This window comes from Balaenoptera musculus, chromosome 7, assembly GCF_009873245.2.
Source record: "Balaenoptera musculus isolate JJ_BM4_2016_0621 chromosome 7, mBalMus1.pri.v3, whole genome shotgun sequence".
Taxonomy (NCBI): domain Eukaryota; kingdom Metazoa; phylum Chordata; class Mammalia; order Artiodactyla; family Balaenopteridae; genus Balaenoptera; species Balaenoptera musculus.
Genome location: NC_045791.1, coordinates 63,444,240 through 63,465,193, shown reverse-complemented (window position 1 = coordinate 63,465,193; position 20,954 = coordinate 63,444,240). Strand labels below are relative to the sequence as shown.

The following is a 20,954-nucleotide window of genomic DNA, read 5'->3' as shown; positions in this document are numbered from 1 at the left end:
CTGCAGTGAGAAGCCCACGCACTGCAACGAAGAGTAGCCCCCCGCTCGCTGCAACTAGAGAAAGCCCGTGCACAGCAATGAAGACCCAACGCAGCCAAAAATAAATAAATAAATTTATTTTTTTAAAAAAAGTCAGTACACGAGGCAAAAATTTTTACAAAGCTTCTATTGAGGATTTTTAAAATTTTCATACAGTATGTTCTATTTCTTTGGTTACGTACTAGATCAAATAATTAGGCTTGCATTTAGGGACCCTGTTGTATGAAAAACATCTTAATATATTTCAGGAAATTTAAGGAAGTTCAATGTACTTCTGTATGTAGGACTCTCAATATATGCTTAAGAGTTAGCTTGCTTGTATAGTGACCCTTTAAAAGGAAGGTTGAGCTAAGAATAAAAGACAAGTGGCAAGTTCAATGTTAACGATTCAGGAGTTTAAAGATGGGAGTGACTATTGAGAATCAGAGGGAAATCTCACAGAAAATAGGATTGAATTTGTAACTGGCCAGTACGGTACCTACTTTATAATATGCACTCAGTAAATCTTGAAGGAATGAAAGATGAGGTTTTATGGCCTAGAATATAGAGCGCTAGGGAAGACATCAACAAACATACAGTATTACACATTTGTGTAGGATTTCTAAATTAGATGACAGAAGGTAAAAGATACTCAAATTCATATGATAGAGAGCAGCGTAATATATTGAAAGAATATTGGACTTCAAGGGTAACTGCTTGAGGCAAAGTCTAGCTCTAATACTTTATTAGTATAACTTTAGGCAAGTCATTGACCTTCATTTCTTCAATTATAAGAAAAGGATACCACTGGTTCTTTCTACACTATAGGATAATCGTGTCAAAGGACTTATTTAGTAAAAACTATAATTTGCTATGAAAATGTGAGATGCTATTCAATTTCTTCTAGAGATTTAGAAGAGTAGATTAGCTTTCTTTATCAGTTTTTGTAACAATTGTAATGATTACTGTATTACATGTAAATTGGTAGCTTCTGATCTCTGGCTTAAAGTATCTTTTACTCATTTTTTAAAACCACTTCCTTCTCAACCCAGAAGTGACATTTTTCCCCATTTCATCAGTATAGGTTCAAAGCACTGGTTTTGCAGAGTACAGAAAATTATTATTGAAAAAGAGAAATATTGCTGGCATCTTATGTGTATATGTATTATTAACTGTCACTTAAAAGCCTCGGTTTAGTGATTTGTTAATGTTTCTTTACTTTTAAAAAGCTACCCTGTAACTGAAATAATCTAACTTTGGAATACTTTTATATTTGCACTTCTTTTTCATTTGTTTAAAGTTGGCTTTATTTTGTGCCATGGGATCCTAAATACTGATGCAACAGCACTGAACCTTTGGAAGCTAGCTCTTCAAAGTAGCTCTTGCCTCTCTCTCTTTCGGGATGAAGTTTTCCACATTCACAAAGCTGCGGAAGACTTATTCGTAAACATACGAGGGTATGGCATTTTCAATTATTTTGTCTTTTTTGGAGAAGAGTAGTGAGTGGAATATCTATTAAAGTTTTGGGGATAGAGAAGGATCATATTACACAAGAAGATATAGCCTGTACCAACTTACCAGTCACACCAAGTTGTTTTTAGCAATGATCCTGATATTTTTTACAGGTAATTTCACAGGTTAAAAAATCTAGTGTTCCTGCCCTTTCAAAATGTACATTCTAGGAGAAACAAAATATGTACTGTTTTGCATATTGTAATATGGTTTTAGACATTACTAAAAGCACAATGTACATTTTAAGAGTTGAAATTTTTAGAAGTACTATTTTAGAAGTGTATTTTAGAATATCTTGCATTTAGAAAAGTATATGAATCAATCAAAAACACTTCATTAAATTAATTATAACAAGTACAGAAGTCAGACACTGCAAAAAGGAAATCATGTTTCCTTATAATAAGGAAGTATTCTAAGTGATTCATTCCCTGTAACACAAATGATCCTCAAATTTGTTTTCTTGGAATTTTTAATGCCTGCATTTGTTGAACTGAGACTTGGTTATAAAATGCTTTGAAATTAGGAGCATCTAAAATATCCTGGGGTCCCCCGAACCTGAAAATATTGAATAATTGTGTTGGGTTTGTCAGCTTCATAGAAGTGAAATTTACCTACATTTATTTCATATCCAATTCAGTAATGTCCTAAAGAAATTGAGATTTTAAAAAATCTATTAGTGATTAAAATGTAAAGCTATGTCTAGTACTGACAGTTTAAGCCACTATACTGTCTCAAATTTTAGTGTGCATGTGAAGTACCCTGGGATGCGAATTAAAATCCAGGTTCCTGGGCATCACCTCTAACCTTCTATATCTCCTTTATCTGTATCTTAGAGAGATTAAAGAAATGCCCTTCCTCCCCCCCCAGTAGTTTATTGAGGTAAATTTACGAACAGAAGAATGCATAAATTTTAGGTGTACAGCTCAACAAGTTTGCATATGAATACTCTTGGTGACCACTTAGATGAAGATACAGAATATTTCCATTATCCCCAGAAAATTCTCTTGTGCCTCTTTCTGATCAGTACTGCCACCCCTGATCCCTCTCCCTCTAGCCTTCTCAAGTGATCACTGTTTTGATTTCTGTCACCATAAGTGATTCTGACATTCTCATGCAGGTAGTCTCTCAGTCATAGTATGAGAAACAGTACCCTCTGTATTTTTCAACTCTTAGTTCACCTTTTATTTTATATGGTGGAGTACCTGGAAATATCCTGTGTCGTTGTGGGCTTTGTCATTTTCTGATTGATTCAGTTCAAAAATCCTGAAACTTATGTGATGTAACTTATGTCTTAGCATACTGACATCCTCTCTGTGGAATTATATTTAAATATATGTAAACATTTAGAACCAGACAGTCTCCATATATTGAGTGAGCATATGGTATATATGGTACAGATAAGTTTAATGGCATCATGAAACTGATTGTCTTTTTGTTACGCCTTTTCTTTTGTCCATGCCACACGGCTTTCAGGATCTTAGTTTCCTGACCAGGGATTGAACCTGGGCCCACGGCAGTGAAAGCACTGCGTCCTAACCACTGGACAGCCCGGGAATTCCCTTGTTATGCAAATTTTTGTTAAATTTACCATTTAAGAATCTCTGTATTTAAAGTTGAAAAGTTTTAATTTTTTATTAAATCGTGAGTGATCGATCCAACTTAAAATGTGAATTATTATAGTAATTACAAGTCAGACCACAAGTATAAAAGCTCATTATTTATACAGGTCAGTGATTACAGAATTAGTGTATTTTGGACATTTCCCTAAAGAACACAGAAATCTTAGCGTACTTAATTTTGAAGTTGAAGTTCTTGGTCTAAGTGGTTTTAGCCAGGTTGTCAGGAAGATAATTTTTCTTTAACATTTTAGGAATTTTGAGTTTTTGCATTTACTAGTAAGGAAATTAACATGTATTTATTAGCGTTTATTTTTCAGATGGCACCTTTAAACTGTTTGATGTTGGTGTTCGGTTCCTTTTATTTAAATGTTTTTAATTTGAAAAAAAAAGTGTTTTTTTAAAAATGGTGAGTAAAAATCACCTATAATTCTGTTCCTTAAAATGATTTAAAGTAGTCAAATGCTTTCCTGCCCCAGTTTTCTCCACCACAAAAGCCATATTCCCAAACAGTCACTAGTATTGATCACTAGTATATGTCCTTTGAGAAATTTTTTCATGCTTACGAGATGGCATAAAAAGTCAGAAGTGATAAAAAGCCAGAAGTGATAGCTTTGTCAGCACTTCCAATTTTTGGAAATCACTGCTAATTATATTAGAAGTATAATTTTAATGTCTCTATTGGGGGTTTAAGGAAGTGTATTTAATAAAATAAAAATCTGCATGGTAAATTTTAATTTTATTACTGGATTTTAATATAATATGAGATTTATTTTTCTAGGAAGAGTTGATTGGATACTTAAGGTGCTAGAAAAGGATGTGGATAGACTTCTTCCATGTATTTCCAGTTTGAAGGCCAGTTTTTCTTGTTGATAATAAGGCATTTTTAATTGACTAGTATCTGACTAACTTATTTTTACTGTTATTGACCAAATTAAGATTAACATATTTCCTTTTTTTTTTGCTCATAGCTATAATAAGCGTATTAATGACATAAGAGAATGCAAAGAGGCAGCCGTGTCACATGCGTAAGTAGTTCTAACTTACCTGTGGAACTTTTAATCAAGAATTCTTTTATTAAAGCATTATTTTGTTGAAGTGAGTGCAGATTAATGGTGTGTAAGATATGGTCATAGAAGTGAAGGACTTTCAACCAATGAAGAATAAGTTTATAACCTCTGTATCTGTACCAGAGTACAGTGTATTAACACCAACACCTCTGTATTGGTGTTAATGCAGACAGATTTTAAATATTTTTGAATTGTTTTTAAAAATGCTCTAAAGAATACCATACAGAGGACTTTATTTTGGTATCATTCAGTTCTCTTATTGCCACTATGCTTTTGTGCCAGTATTTTGCAAGTTATGATGATTTTTATGATACTTCATGAAAATTGACATATCTTTACAGTCTCCCAAATAATATTTACTTTTCAAAGTATGTTAATCCCATACCTTTCCCAAATTTTAGTAAATATATTTTATTAGTAAATATATAGATAACTTAAATTAGAAATTAGTGTATTTAAGATGTTTGAACAACTTTTCAATTTTCTCATGAATAATTTGATATTTCATTTAATTGTTATATATGATATACTTATATAGAATAGTTTCTCCTGTAAGTCTAGGTAATGTAGAGATAACATCTGATCCATCAGTATTTCTATAAGGCAGAGAAAAGATAAGCACCATTGTCACAGGTAAAAATATAAAACCACAAGAAGTTTTAGAATTTAGGTTTAGGCTGTAAAATGGATATTGGGAATTTAAATCATCTTTATTCATTGCTAACTGTAGTATATTATTTCCCGTGTATTTTTTTCACTTGAATAAAGTGCTTATGTTATTATAAAATCATTCTCTAGTACAAATAACATACTTTGGAGCGTGTTAGAATTTCTTTCCTGACCTACATAAAATATGGTTATGACTTATTCATGTGTTAGACCCTAGGCAGATATATGGTGTCTCAGCTATCTTTTATAAAGATCTTTTAAAAGTAAGGCATTTTGGATAAAGAAGATGTGGCACATATATACGATGGAATATTACTCAGCCATAAAAAGAAATGAAATGGAGGTATTTGTAATGAGGTGGATGGAGTTAGAGTCTGTCGTACAGAGTGAAGTAAGTCAGAAAGAGAAAAACAAATACAGTATGCTAACACATATATATGGAATCTAAGGGAAAAAAAATAAAGGTCATGAAGAACCTAGTGGCAAGACGGGAATAAAGACACAGACCTACTAGAGAATGGACTTGAGGATATGGGGAGGGGGAGGGGTGAAATGTGACAGGGTGAGAGAGTGTCATGGACATATATACACTACCAAATGTAAAATAGATAGCTAGTGGGAAGCAGCCGCATAGCACAGGGAGATCAGCTCGGTGCTTTGTGACCACCTAGAGGGGTGGGATAGGGAGGGAGATGCAAGAGGGAAGAGATATGGGAACATATGTATATGTACAACTGATTCACTTTGTTATAAAGCAGAAACTAACACACCATTGTAAAGCAATTATACTTCAATAAAGATGTTTAAAAAAAAAAAGTAAGGCATTTTTATTCCCTTTATTTATTATATAAGACAGTTATAAATAGTAAGGAGTAGTAATTCTTATCCTTCATTAACACGTGCCATAGTACTCCATATTTTCTCTCGATGTTAATATTCCTTGCAGCGACCCTGTGTAGTAAAATAATCAAAACATTTCCCCACTTTCTTCTTAGATATTACACCAGATGAGTTTATTATTGTCAGTTAAAAGAGAGCTTGTCATTAGAATTATACTGACATTGTAAAGGTACTATATATTAGGCATCATGAAAGATGTATTTTTTGAGTCAGCTTTCATCATCCCTGCTTTATAGATGAGAAGCTGAAACTTAGAGAGGTGGAACCTAAGGTCACATAGGCAAAGATTGGGTTTTAATGTGTCTTCTAAAATTAATCTGTTGTGTCACAGCTTAATTTCTGGTGTTGCATATTTCTTCTATCAATACTTAGTTTGTTGGCATATGGTGTGTGTGTGGCCATTTATTTTTTGCAACTATCTAAATTTTAAAACTTTTTTGGGGGCTTCCCTGGTGGCGCAGTGGTTGAGAATCTGCCTGCTAATGCAGGGGACACGGGTTCGAGCCCTGGTCTGGGAAGATCCCACATGCCGCGGAGCAACTAGGCCCGTGAGCCACAACTACTGAGCCTGCGCGTCTGGAGCCTGTGCTCTGCAATGAGAGAGGCCGCGATAGTGAGAGGCCCGCGCACCCCGATGAAGAGTGGCCCCCGCTTGCCGCAACTAGAGAAAGCCCTAACACAGAAACGAAGACCCAACACAGCCAAAAATAAAAATAAATAAATAAATAAATAAATAAAAAAACTTTTTTGGAATGGTGTATATTTTGAATAGTATGAGGAGTTGGAATTTTTAGAATATTCTATGATTTTTTTTCCTTGTTAATGTGTGAGAATAAATTTTTCTAATTTGTATTTTATTTTTAAGATACCTAGTACATGAATATTTATGATTATCCTTTCCTCATCTTTCTGTTTTTGAACAGTAGCACCAAATAGATTTCATCCCAATACCTTAATTGAATATAGCTTTTATTTAGTCAGTTTTATATATTTAATAGGAATATACTTAATAAAGGAGGATATAGATTGTCAGATATTTATTAAGTTATATTTATTGATTCTATGTGGGGGTGACAAATGTATACAGTAGAACAGTGCTTACTTTTGAGGATTTCACAGTCTAGTTTATAGAGTGCTAGTCTATATGGTACTAAACTGGCAGAAGTTATTCAGAAATAGACATCTGTATATTGGGAAATACTTCTTGAAGGACTGGTCTTGAAGTTTGGGTAGGATTTTGATAGCTAGAGAGAAGAAAATAAACATAGTTAAAAAAGCAGCACAAGTAAGGCAGGGATAAAGATGAGATTGGAAAGTCACTTAATGACAAACACATAGAAGATATTTGTAAGGGCTTCTGTTTCCTAAGAAAACTTTGGAAGTTGACCCTGAAATGATGTTATTTAATTGCCAATAATAAGTTTACTAGAAACAGATAAACTGTAATGGTGGGTGTCTTTCCCTGTAGTGGTTCAATGCACAGAGAAAGACGCAAGTTTTTAAGGTCTGCACTGAAAGAATTGGCTACTGTCCTCTCTGATCAACCTGGCTTGCTAGGTCCCAAGGTAATTGATTTAATTCTTATTTCAGCTACAACAAGTGTGTCATATTAAAATTTAAAAAAATTTTTTCTTCTCTCTCTGTGAAATTTTACTAAACTTTGAGTCAGGGGCTACATAAGAGGATTTTATATTTAGCTGAGAGTGGATTTGCTGACTTGGCACTCGTAAATCAGACCTTCCTGCATTTTCCTCACATCTTGCTTATGTGCATGCTTTCCCTGATACATACTTTGAAGTTTTCTTCTGTTTTCTCATTTCTGTCTTTTAAAGTTGGTATTATCAGTTTTGCTAATGACTTTTCACTTGGAGAAAGATTATGAATACGTTTTGTTTTTAATCGTTGCATGAGAGTAAATAATGTTATTATTATTTTTTTAATATCTATCAGGCACTTTTTGTTTTTATGGCATTATCCTTTGCCCGTGATGAAATTATCTGGCTACTTCGTCATGCAGATAACATGCCAAAGAAGAGTGCAGATGACTTTATAGATAAGTAAGTTAGCAGCATTTAAAAAAAATATTTTGGATATTTTGATTTATGGGCTATAGAATTTGGGGACTAAAGTGACATTATTTTTAAAAACTTTTTTTAAGGCTTTTCATATTTGTCATAATGGAGGGAATATTTATAATATATCGTTAGGTGGTATGAATTACAATGCAAAGTCAACTTTAGCTTAGAATTAGGGCTTTAAATGTTTTCTCTTTAGTACTCTAGGTGGTCATAGAAGTCTTGTTTGTTTTCTTGCTATAGTATAGTATTTCTTATGGAATTCATGTTTCAAAATTATGTACTACACAGAAATTTGAATAAGAATCCTAACAGAGTTGCAACTGTGTCGTTTGTAATATCTTTCTCTCATTTTAGTCCACAGTCCCTCAATACAAGTTAGATAAATGAATCAGAGAAATAAGAGCATACAGAAAAATCTTACTTCTCCCTAATACTGTAATCTTCTTTCATTTATGATTTTTTAATGATGTATGTATGAGATGTCCTCATTTTATTTTTATTTTGTATTTTCTTTTATCAGTTTTTTATTCTTAGCTTTTTTTTGCTTTCCATGATTTCTTTATTTATATGAAATAATATAAAAAGAAATTAGTTGACATTAAATATTTAACAATGCTTTTTCTAAGGAAAAAACTTAATGTAGCAATATCAAAGGCATTTCATATTTTCCTTGATGACAGTGAATTTAATTTTTGCAATATTTTTCTTGAATTTTTTTAAAAAGGCACATTGCTGAATTAATATTTTACATGGAAGAGCTTAGAGCACATGTAAGGAAATATGGACCTGTAATGCAGAGGTATTACGTGCAGTACCTTTCTGGCTTTGATGCTGTTGTCCTCAATGAACTTGTGCAGGTAAAAAATTATGTCATATTCTCCCTTTTGTTCCTTATTTCCCGCCTCTCTAATAACTGATTTGTTTGCTCAGTAAACATTTACGAAATTAATCTTTTACCAAGTGGTGAAGATACAAATGTAAATAAGTCATGGTCATATTTTGTCAAGGGGATCATCGTCTAGAGGGGCAAAAACATTTTGTTGTAGTCCAGTGTGATGGGCATTATGCTTACGTGTGTATAAAGCTCATAGTGAACACATGCAAGGAATAATTCTTTATCTTGGGGGTGGAGGTGTACAGTAACCAAATTATAGAGGGTCTTGCAAAAGAGGAGGTTAGTCATAAATCAGATTTAATACTTAGGAAGATCACCCTCACTCAGTGTTGGCGATAGATTGCTGGGGGCCAAGTGAGGATGCAGAGAGATCAGAAGAAAAATTACTGTAGTAGGCTAAGTGAGAGCTATTGGGAGCCTGAACTTGGGCAGTGGCTATGGAGATAAAGAAGAGTTGATGGAGACATTATAATTGGTAATTAAGTATTAGAGGAAAACAGAAGATAAATCTTTTTGCATAGTGTGTTAGAGAATGGCCAGTAAAAAAAGATTCATCTAGATGTCATAGTTTAATAAAATGTCCTAATTTTATTTTCAATTTGGATTTTCCTCTATTGATTTTTAGTCTTAGCTTTTTTTCATTTTTTTGCTTTCCATAATTTGATTCTATCTTTTTAATCTTTTTTTTTTACAAGAGATAATCTTTTTAATCTTAATATAGATTTCTTTTTATTTTTATTCCAAATAAATTGACTGTAAGGAAAATAATGTTTCAGTGTTTTCATTTTAAAAAATCACAAATGTCTATAAACTACTATAAGCTAACATACGTAAGCTAAGAGAGGAAGAGCAGCATGAATTCTCTTTATATTAAGACTACTCTAAAACTACTCATTTTCCACATAAATAACCGTACTTTGAAATCCAAATTTTCTTTCAAACTTACCTAAAAATGCAAATAAAAAAAAATTGTTCATGTAATTGTTTGCCCTGGATTTTATACAGCTTATAGTTTACTATCCTAAACTACTTTATTTCTTTTATCCACTAGATGGAGCTCATATGCTTCCTTTAATAATGTCTATTAAAAGGGGGAATAGAAAAGCTGATTTTATCCTTAGAGTGTTATTGCTTTGCTGCAGTTTTTTTTTGAATAGTTATTACTTACCAGATAAACCAAAGGCTAATGTGCTATCACAATCTAAAAAGTAAACCAGACTCCTGGTTTCATGGCATTTTGAAACTTACTATGACTAGTTGGATATTTATTAATAAATTTTACAGATTTATGTTAAAGTATTAGAATTTTTAAGTCACTCCATGTCTTTTGGTGTCTTTTATATAAACTGGATTTTAACAATACTGAGAAAATTAATTTTTTATTTTTTCTGGGATTATAGTAGTAGTAGTAGTAGCAGCAGCAATAATAATACTAATATTAATAATTGGCAAATTTATTGATAGTATATTACTTCTGTACAACAACTCTGTGACGGTAGGTATGGTGAAGAAAAAAGACCTTATGTAACTTGATCAGTATTTCACAGTTCATGAGTAATAGAGCCACTATTTGAACTCAAGTCTTAACTCAAATGTCTGAGCTTTTTACCACCCACTTCTGTTGTAAAGTATATGCATAGTGTTTTTAACCATTTGTTACGATTTAAATTTAGAACTAAGATTAACCTGTTAAAATAGTTCATTGTAATAGGTATTAGTTTTTTTAAAATTATGGTAAAATATACATAACATAAAAGTTACCATTTTAACCATTTTTAAGTGTACAGTATAGGACATTGTGTACATTTACATTGTTGTATAAGTCTTAATGTTTTGAAAATTGTTTATGCTTTTTGTGAGTTAAGCATCCACTTTTTAAAAAGTTTATCATTTAGCATCTACTTTACATGCAGTTATCAAATATTCACTTTTTTTAGCCAGTTTGAGAGGGCTTTTTTTTGGCCCTAATTTTGTTGAGGTAAAATTTATATATGATAAAAATCATCCATTTTTAGTGTACTGTTTGAATTTGGGCAACTGTATTCATTCATGTAACATCACCAGTCAAGATGTAGAGCATTTCCAACACTACAAGTTTTCTTCTGCACCTTTGTAGTTGATTCCCTCTCTAGACCCCCAGCAACCCCTTGTCTGCTTTTTGTCACCTTTTGCCTTTTAAATAAGTTTTTCCTATAAATGAAATTGTCATGATATAATTTTTTGTTTTTCATTTCTTTCAATTAGCATAATGTTTTTGAGATTCATCCATGTTATTGTGTGTATCAACCTTCCATTCCAGAAAGGAATGTTTATTGCAGAAAAATATTCCATACTATGGATATGCTAGTTTGTTTATCCATCTACCAGTTGATGGACCTATGAGTTTTTTTCCCAGCTACATGTTTTTATCATTATTTTTTGTTTTTCAGAATCTTTCTGTTTGCCCTGAAGATGAATCAATCATCATGTCCTCTTTTGTGAACACTATGACTTCTCTAAGTGTAAAACAAGGTAATAAGTCTTTTAAATAAAAACATATTTTCTTGTAATCAGGTTTCAAATTCGATTATTAAAGAGAGGATTTAGCAGTTAGTTTTTACAGAATTACTTACCTTATTTTTGGGCATGTTTAACCTGTTCTCTTTTGTTTTAACTTTGTTCATTCTGAAGCAAAGGTTTCCAAAATGGATGTGTGATGATTATAAAAATCATGAGACATATAGCTTAACATTTCTTATTATTCAGCAGGGGGGAAAAAGCATTTTGTAATATAAAAAAAAAAATAAAGAAAAATGAGAACCCCACATCGTAACAAAGTGCATATTTGGTCCAAGCATTACCTATGACAATAATGGATACCATTAATAAAATGGTTAATCTGGGCAGGCACTTTATATGTATTATCCTATTTAATCCTCATCAGTGTTAAAAAGCTGTTATTACTTTTATTTGACAGATTTGGAAACTTAAGGTTTGAGGGTTAACCTCTCAATTATTTAACATGGTTTGCCCACACTCTAACAGATGTTAAATAGTACAGTAGGATCTTAAGTTCAGGTCTGTCCATCTCAAAACTTGATGTCCTATAATAGACGGCCTCTCCATTAGTTGAATACTCTATTCCAGTAGACTGATATGATGTTTTAGTTTTATAATCTTTAAGTAAAAGGTATCAGAAACCTTGAAAATTTCTGAGTAATAAATTTATTTTAGTTTTATTAATCTTTATAGTTATCACACTTAAGTAATGAATCTACTGTAACCTTGCCTGGTGGTGTTTGGTTTATATAAAGTTATTTTGTGGAACTGCAGCGTGCTATCCAAAGTTTCTATTCACAGGATTCCTCATGCTCTATTTTAGGTCCTTTAAATTGACATGTAAGCAAAATGAGAGTCACAGGGTTTAGGAGAGAAGTCTGTACTTTACACTTCTCTTAGCATAACTGCCTCCTTTATCATCATCTTTATAGGATATGAAAATTATTTCACTCTTACCTATTAAATTATTTTTATTTTTAAATTGTAGTAAAATAAACATAGTATGAAATTTACTACCTTATCATTTTTAAGTGTACAGTTCAGTAGTGTTAAGTATACTCACATAGTTGTGCAATAAATATTCAGAACCTTTCATCTTGCAAAACTAAAACTCTATAAAATAACAATTCCCCATTTTCCTTTCCCTCCAGCCCCTGGATCCACTATTCTACTTTATGTTTCTATGAGTTCGGCTATTCTAGATACTTCACATAACTGAATTGTACAGTATTTGTCTTTTTTTGTCACTAACTTATTTTACTTAGCATAATGTCCTCAACATGTGATCCATGTTGTAGTATGTGACAGAATTTGTTCCCTTTTTAAGGCTAAATAATGTGCCATTTTGTGTTTATATCACATTTTGTTTATCCATTCATCTGTTGATGGACTTTTTGGTACTTCCACCTTTTGGCTGTTGTGAATAATGCTGCTGTAAACATTGGTGTACACATATCTTCCAGACCCTGCCTTTATTCTTTTGTATATATGTCCAGAAGTGGAATTGTCTTAGCTCTTAAATTTTAAAATGTGATTATAGGTTTGTATAATTACATTATTACAAATTATATTAATTACAAATTAATTAGATTAATTTGCTTTGTAATCTTTTTCCTACTGTAGTTGAAGACGGGGAAGTATTTGATTTCAGAGGAATGAGATTAGACTGGTTTAGATTACAGGTAAGAATAATTTTCATTGTCATTCTGTTTTGTTATTGAATACCTTAGTTAACATGAAAACATAACTTAGTATGAAAAAAATATTCATTATTGTACGCCTATTGAAAAGACTTCTTTCGTATAACTAACATAGTCTTTACTTCGTGGAAGAAACTTTTTTATATTGAGGTATAATTGACATGAAGCGTTCTGTTAGTTTCAGGTATACAACATAATGATTCAATATATAAGTGTATTTTGAAATGATCACAGTAAGTCTAGTTAATATCCATTACCACATGTAGTTACAAAGTTTATTTTTTCTTGTGATGAGAACTTTTAGGATTTACTCTCATAGCAACTTTCAAATATATAATACAGTGTTATTAACTATAGCCACCATCCTATACATTACATACCCAGGACTTATTTATTTTGTAACTGGAAGTTTATATCTTTTGACCACCTTCACCCATTTCACCTACTCCTGACTCCCTGCCTCTGGCAACCACCAATCTGTTGTCCGTATCTGTGAGTTTGGGGTTTTTTTGGTTCATTTTGTTTTGTTTTTTGTTATTTTAGATTCCACATATAAGTGAGATCATATGGTATTTGTCTTTCTCTGTCTGATTTCTTTCACTTAGCACAGTGCCTTCAAGGTCCATCCATGTTGTCACAAATAGCAGGATTTCCTTCCTTTTCTCATGGCTGAATAATAATATTCCATTGTGTGTGTGTGTGTCCCACAACTTTTTTATCCATTCATCCATCAGTGGACACTTAGGTTGTTTCCATGTTGTGGCTATTGTAAATGATGCTTCAGTGAACAAAGGGGTGTAGATATCTTTTTGCAGTAGTGTTTTCATTTTCTTCAGGTAAATACCCAGACATGGAATTGCTAGATCATATGTTAGTTCTATTTTCAATTTTTTCAGGAACCTCCATACTGTTTTCCATAATGGCTGCACCCATTTCCATTCCTACCAATGATGCACACGGATTTCCTTTTCTCCACATCCTCACCAACACTTGTTATTTATTATCTTTTTGATAATAGCCATTGTAACAGGTGTGAGTTGATGATTAGTAATGTTGAACATCTTTTTATGTACCTGTTGGCCATCTGTATGTCTTCTTTGGGAAAAGATCTATTCAGATCCTCTGCACTTTTTTAATTGATTTGTTTGGTTTTTTGCTATTGAGTTGTATATATAGAAGACACATTTTGTACTAGTTGTTAAATTTGGATAAATATATTTCTCACTTATACCAATATAAAAGTTTTTGAATACAGTATCATAATTTTTACATAACTAGGTTTTTGGGCCACGTAGTCTTTGTTAGAACTACTCTGCCATTGTAGTGTGAGAGCAGCTTTATTTAATATGTAAACAAATGGGCATAGTTGTGTTTCAATAAAACTATTTATAAAAGCAAGCAGCTGGCTCACAGACCATAGTTTACCATCCCCGGATCTAGTGCTAAAAGCTTCATTTTTCTGAAATGCAGAAATAAATGATATTAGACTTTAAAAGTTTTTATTCAATATATAACCATCACATAAATAGTTTTTAAGGACTTTTTAAAATTCAAGCCTGAAATTTTTGTATGTACTGTAAATTTAATGATAGAATTTAATTGCCCCTTAAATATTTCTAGTAATTGTGGGGAAACTGTGGCATGGTATTTTCAATAACTGTATATTTAAAAATAATAATAATATGTTCTCATTATAAAAAGTCAAAGTATCCAGAGGTAAAGTAGAAAAGGAAAATTCGCACTTTTCCCAGTTTCATTCCCCAGAAATATTAACTTCTAATAATTGGCCTATGCAGTATCCTTTTAGGTGTTCAAACCTATAGATGAGGTTATACTGTATACTGTTCTGCAACATAAAAAAATTTAAAAGTGTTTTAATTAAAAGTGAAAATATAACCACTGTGTGTTTGAGGAAGAGATTTTTAGATGAATACAGTCTCAGGAAGGACTCACAGAAAGAGCGTACTTTTCTGGCAGTCTGCTTAGTTCCCTGAGGTGCTTTTGCTTTTGTTAGGTTCTTTCCTTCTAATGTCAAAATATGTAGGCACTTTTCTGTCTCTTGCTCTGTGTTCTACAGCAGCATATTTTTAGAAATTAAGATTTTATAAATTAAGCCACAGTTTTAAGTAACTTGCCTGAGATTGTAGAGCTGGTTAGTGGGAGATCAGGGAAAGAATACTTGAGATACCACCATCCCAAAATGTTTAATGTGTATATATTATAGGTTATTCTCTTCCAGTTAAAAATAAAGTTTAGAAATTAAAATTTTCTTGTTTTAAAAAGTGCTATGAAACAATACATAAGCAGTGCTTATAGAATGAATGAAAATAGAAGTGGAATTACTCTGCCAAAGGATATACACATCAAAAATTTAAAGAGTCATTGTCACAAAGTTTGAACTGCTTTCAGTCTCTTACTCTTAGTTTGTGGGAGTGCCTAAACCAACATTCAGGTTCAGAGAATTTTAGAGATTTAGGTGCATTTCAAATTTACCCTTATTAAATACTTCTAGGATTCTTAAACTTATTCATTTGAAAAATTTACTTGAGAATTGTACCTTTGTCCAGTGCAGTCATACAGCAGAATATAAAGCATTTGAGCGAGCATTAGAGATATAGAATTGATATATCCCTCTGTGAGATTTTTAAATTTTCCTTCGCTTATAAACGCACCACTGTAATGACATTGCTATCTCTCTTCACATAGTCTTCCTTCTTTGTTTATCTCTGTATCCAAATTTCTTCTTTTTATAAGGACACTGATCATATTGGATTAGGGTCCACTTTAATGACCTCATTTTAACTTGATTACCTCTATAAAGACTCTTTACATTCTGAGGTATTAGGAATTATAGTTTTGGGGGACATAATTCAACCTGTAACATTGCTCTTAACCAGGATTGTGACATACAGTCACTCAACCCCTTTCTATTGCATAATAGATTCTTATTTTTTAGTGATAATAGGTCAGAACATACCAAGGAAGGAAATAATGGGACATAAAACTAAGCCAGAGAAGTCTTAACTAGGAAAAGGGGGCAGAAGTGTGAGGTGGGAGGCAGTGTCCAGAATCTAGGAGGTTTGCAGAGATTATTAAGAGCAGGTCAACAGTGAGGGTTCTAAGACTACAGACTAGACCATAGGATGCAGGAGATAAAATATTGACAGTAGTATTATATAATCTGTAGAAGAGTACAAATCCTCTTTTGGGTATTTTATAAATCTGGCTATGAAGACAAGGCACAAAACATGAAAAATTAAATAGCAGTTTAAAAATCTAAAAGCTTACGTTAAAATATGCCACCGACGGAGTGTGATTAACAATTAATTATAGTTTTCTTAGGAAGGAGAAAGTTTTTTCAAGTTGGAGTTGCTAGTAATGGCTTTATAGAGAAAGCAACGTTTTAACCCAGACATTGAAAGATAGGTAGAATTTGAATAGGAAAATAGCTTACACAGGAAAGGGCAAGTAAAGAAACTTTTCAGTGTAAAGTATTACTACAAGAAGGAAAATATCAATATCTTCACAAAAGATATGAATGATCTGAGTTTGATCAGTGATCTGGTAGAAGGACAAGAGTTATTAGGTATAAGCATATGGCCAGAGAGAGATGTAGAGCTCTGTAGATATCACTTCTTGAGTGGAGCAGGGCTAGAAGGATAAACATTTGGGAGAATGTTATAATATGCTTTGTGCCTTCACTGGAGTCTTTGTAGTCTTAAAAGAAGAGTTCTCCTTCTCTACATGTATTCTCTGCCATTTTTTTCTGCTTCCTAAGGCATCTCATTCCACTGTGTCTCATTAGTCCCCTAAGCATCTTCAGTCACTCTTTCATTTAGCTTCTTCTCTTCTGCCTTCTAATTTACTTGGGTTGTTCAAATCTTAGACTTTTATTTAAACCAGTTCTTTTTTAGTAATGTATGTTTCTTCTTCCATTGTTGTCACACATTTCAAATGAGTGTTTTAAATCAAATTATCTCATTTTGTCACCATCTATTTCATCTGAATTTATTTTCACAGTGATATTTTAATTCAGAATTTTTAAAATGAGGCTCAGTTAATGGAAGTCTTTATTGAACTCATGGCCACTACTGGTTTCTCTTTATACTTTAAATCTGATGAAAGGTAAATTAAACTTCCATTAGACTTAGTTTGTGCTGAATGTCCAGAATATATCTTGCCATTAGAGTATTGCCATCATATTCCTCTTTCTCCCCCCTTTACTGGCAGACACAAACAACAAAATATAAAATTCTGCTTTGTGATGTGCCTGCCTCAGTGAATGGTAATTTCCTCCATGTAGAAGCTGAGATTTCCCATTGTAGAAGCTGAGGTTTGATTTTTATCCTACTTAAAAGGCAATAATTATTTAGTCTCTTAATGTTTCATGGGTACTAGCAGAAGACATGGGGGTCTTGGATCAGAGACAAAGGACTTAATTCACTGCACAGGAAGTGGCATGAACATCAGTATATATACATCATTTTTCCCTTGCTTCCTTGTCTCATGTGGGTAGTACAGAGAGACCCAGATGAATGCTATGCATTGGTCATATCTTGCAACTAAGGAGGACTGAGTTTGAGGAACCCTCTGTTTTGTCATCAACAGTAAGCATACTTGCTCTTTGTTCCAGAGGGACACATTTCTTTATTTCTCAAGTTTGGTAGATGCAAATATAACCCCAGAAATGGCCTGGATAGTGAGTGGTCTGGGCCTTGCGTTTTTGGCATATCCAGCAGGGTGTGTAGGCACACATATGAGATTTATGAAGGAATGTCTCCCAAAAGCCAGAACCCTGGCCATCATCCATAATTCTCTGTTGCCTATCACATCTAGTCATTCCCAGATTAAACACTTTTGAACTGTACGACCCTAGACCATAGCATAATCCTGTCTGGATTATTGCCACCACTTCCTCCTAAAAGATCTCTGCCTTCTGTTCCCTTTCTGCCCACCCCTCTCTGTTTCCCCCTCCACAAAGAATAATCTTTCTAAACAATAATTAGCCATCACACAGAACCTTCGGTGGTTCACCGAAAAGTTTAAATTCTTTAACATGATATTCAAGGATCTGCAGGATCTGGTTGAATCTCTTCTTTCACCATTTCCTTTCTTTTCTCTGCACTCTAACCGCGGCCATAGTGAGCAGTGTTTTGTTCTGTAGGCACCCCTCCTATTCTTGTTCTCCACCCTTCTGAAATGTCCACCGTCTGTGGGCAGGTTTTGCTTTCTGTGAGTTGGTACCTCTTTAGTGGAATTTCTTTTCCTCACAACCTATCCTGATGGTTTCGGTTAAGACCTATTGCCTTTTTGGTCAACCTACACTAATTTTTACCATCTTCACAGTGGTTTTCTAGAATCCATCAGTTAATACAGTGTGTTATGTTATCCAGTTTTTAATGATTCAGTATAATCGAAAACCTCCCTGAATCAACATGTGCAATACCTACTTTCATCTTACTGTTTCCTATGTATGTTTTCTCTTGAAATAGATTGAAAACCTCTTTTGGTAGGAACACCATGACAATTCGTTGTTTTATACTTTTGATATTGTAACTTCACTTATTTTGGGCATTCAAGATGAATGACCCATGTATTAGATTCTGTTTTATGGACAGTATTTCAGTTTATTTAAAGAAATTCTTGATAGGAATTTCAAGTTTGGGTCACTGTAGACAATTTTTAAAAGGTGATGTTGCTCATAATAAACTTTAAGTATTTTTCAGTAGTGGGTTGTTTTTTTTTTTTCTTTCCCCCCTGTAGACTTGCTCTATACCTAAAGTCATTACCTAAACTACTTTTGTTTTTTGCTTTACTTTTACAGGCATATACTAGTGTCTCTAAGGCTTCACTTAGTCTTTCAGATCACAGAGAACTTGGAAAGATGATGAATACAATAATTTTTCACACAAAAATGGTAGATTCCTTGGTGGAAATGTTGGTGGAAACATCAGATCTCTCCATATTTTGGTATGTTGTAATTTTCTTTAAATCAGAATTTGAAATTTTTACTATCCAAAGGTATGTTTCTTGATTATTTTATGTTAGTGTGGTGCTTAGTACAGTTCAGTAGTAGACTCTTAAGAATAAACGGAATAGTGGACAACTTGCCAATAGAATGAAGTTTACCAAGTTGGGATTTTGTATCTATTTTTAATTCTCTATAAGAGCAACTCTTACTGATGTGAATTTATTTTTTACACTTTCTTTGAGGAGGTGAAAAACAGTCACTTCAGATTGTGTCATTAGACTAAAGGAAAAAAGTTTTGGATCAGGGTCAAATAGAGCAAACATTGGAAATTAAATAGCACATAATTTCACTCTGCAGTATTAAGTTAAGACATTAGTATTATGATGATGTGGTAACTATTGCCTCCATTGTGCTCCACTCTCCTTTGCTTCTATCATATAGCTCTTTTGTTATACTTAGTACTTTACAACTCTTTTTCTCCCCCACATAATATGGTTCTTTTTAAAATTTATTTATTTATTTTTGGCTGCATTGGGTCTTTGTTGCTGTGCACGGGCTTTCTCTAGTTGGGGCGAGCAGGGGCTACTCTTCGTTGTGGTGCGTGGGCTTTCCATTGCAGTGGCTTCTCTTGTTGCAGAGCACGCGCTCTGGGTGCGCGGGCTTCAGTAGTTGTGGCGCATGGGCTTAGTTGCTCCGCAGCATGTGGGATCCTCCCAGACCAGGGCTCGAACCCGTGTCCCCAGCATTGGCATGTGGATTCTTAACCACTGCGCCACCAGGGAAGCCCCATAATATGGTTCTTGAAGATGGTCATGTTTTTGTTTCCTTAATGTCTAATATAGTAGGTACTTAATAAATATTTAAATGAATAAGTGAGCTTGATTGTAATAAAATTAATAAACAGTGGTGTCAGGACTCAAACTTAAGTATTCTTACTTCAGAGCTGTACAGTAACAACTCTGTTTCTGCTTCCTAACCTTTTTTCCTTTAGGGAAGCTGATGGGAATAGTCTAGTAGATTCCTTTAATTCTAAAATGCTGAGATAGTCTCAGTGGATAGTGATAGTTTCTCTGTATTGAATAACGATCATTATGAAAAGCTTCTCGTTGCTTTTATTTTTGGGGAAAAAAATCAATCTACAATGATTTTTGCAGTTTGTAGTATGGCTTTAATTAGCAGTGTTACAGAAGAAATCCAAATCGCCAGGCGGGGAAGACATAGGGATCTCTTAATGCAACTCATGAAACACAATTATCACATAACAAGTTTGTAAGAATTTTAAGGATTATTTGGTACCCTATCCTATTGTCTGACCCAAAGGCTACCTTGGAAAGAAAACGAAACATTTTACGTTTAGGTATTTTTGAGCTACAGAAAGGTTCCTATTGCAAAAGAAGGATACAGCAATCAGAAATTCCTCTTCTCTTTCTGGGAAATAAAGGCACTTTGAATAATGTTTAAAATTTGCAAATTTTCAGTCATCTAATTAATTTTTATCCATATTTTCTCTTAACCACATTCTTACTTTGTCATATCCAAGATAAAGACATGTTTACTACTTCTGTTTGTCTTCATTATTCCAAGATGTACTATATTTTATCACCTCACATTCTTTTAGATTTAACATCTCTTAAATCCGGAAGTAATTTAAAATTGATGGTGTGTCATTGTTTAATTGACAATGTTTTTCTTTCTTAGTGGTACATAAAATAATGGTGTTTCTTACAATTGATAGTGACTTAGCTTTGATAAAATTTGATGATGTAAGATTTGAATATCGTATATTCATATGCCATAGATATGGTTTATCTTCTCTTTTAATTTTTTTATTTAAAAAATGTGTTAATGTTATATAAATAATATTTTTATTACTCTGAAATGATTATTGGTGTGTAAGAGATAACTCTTTGGAAAAATAACTTTTCTCTTCCTAAGAGAATAAATGCTACAGTTGGTAATTTTTGCTTACTTGAATCAAATTAAATTA

General features: G+C 33.0%; 1 protein-coding gene across 2 annotated transcripts in view; it reads left to right on the top strand.

Moving 5' to 3' along the window:
- NCKAP1 (NCK associated protein 1) overlaps positions 1-20,954 on the top strand; it is a 96,559-nt gene that overhangs the window by 42,187 nt on the left and 33,418 nt on the right. For both annotated transcript variants that reach the window (XM_036857470.1, XM_036857471.1), the window contains 8 exons: positions 1,319-1,475; positions 4,118-4,174; positions 7,254-7,350; positions 7,736-7,842; positions 8,588-8,720; positions 11,188-11,269; positions 12,920-12,978; positions 18,821-18,966. In XM_036857470.1, the coding sequence (XP_036713365.1) occupies positions 1,319-1,475; positions 4,118-4,174; positions 7,254-7,350; positions 7,736-7,842; positions 8,588-8,720; positions 11,188-11,269; positions 12,920-12,978; positions 18,821-18,966 (838 nt within the window). The remainder of the gene's footprint in view (positions 1-1,318; positions 1,476-4,117; positions 4,175-7,253; positions 7,351-7,735; positions 7,843-8,587; positions 8,721-11,187; positions 11,270-12,919; positions 12,979-18,820; positions 18,967-20,954) is intronic.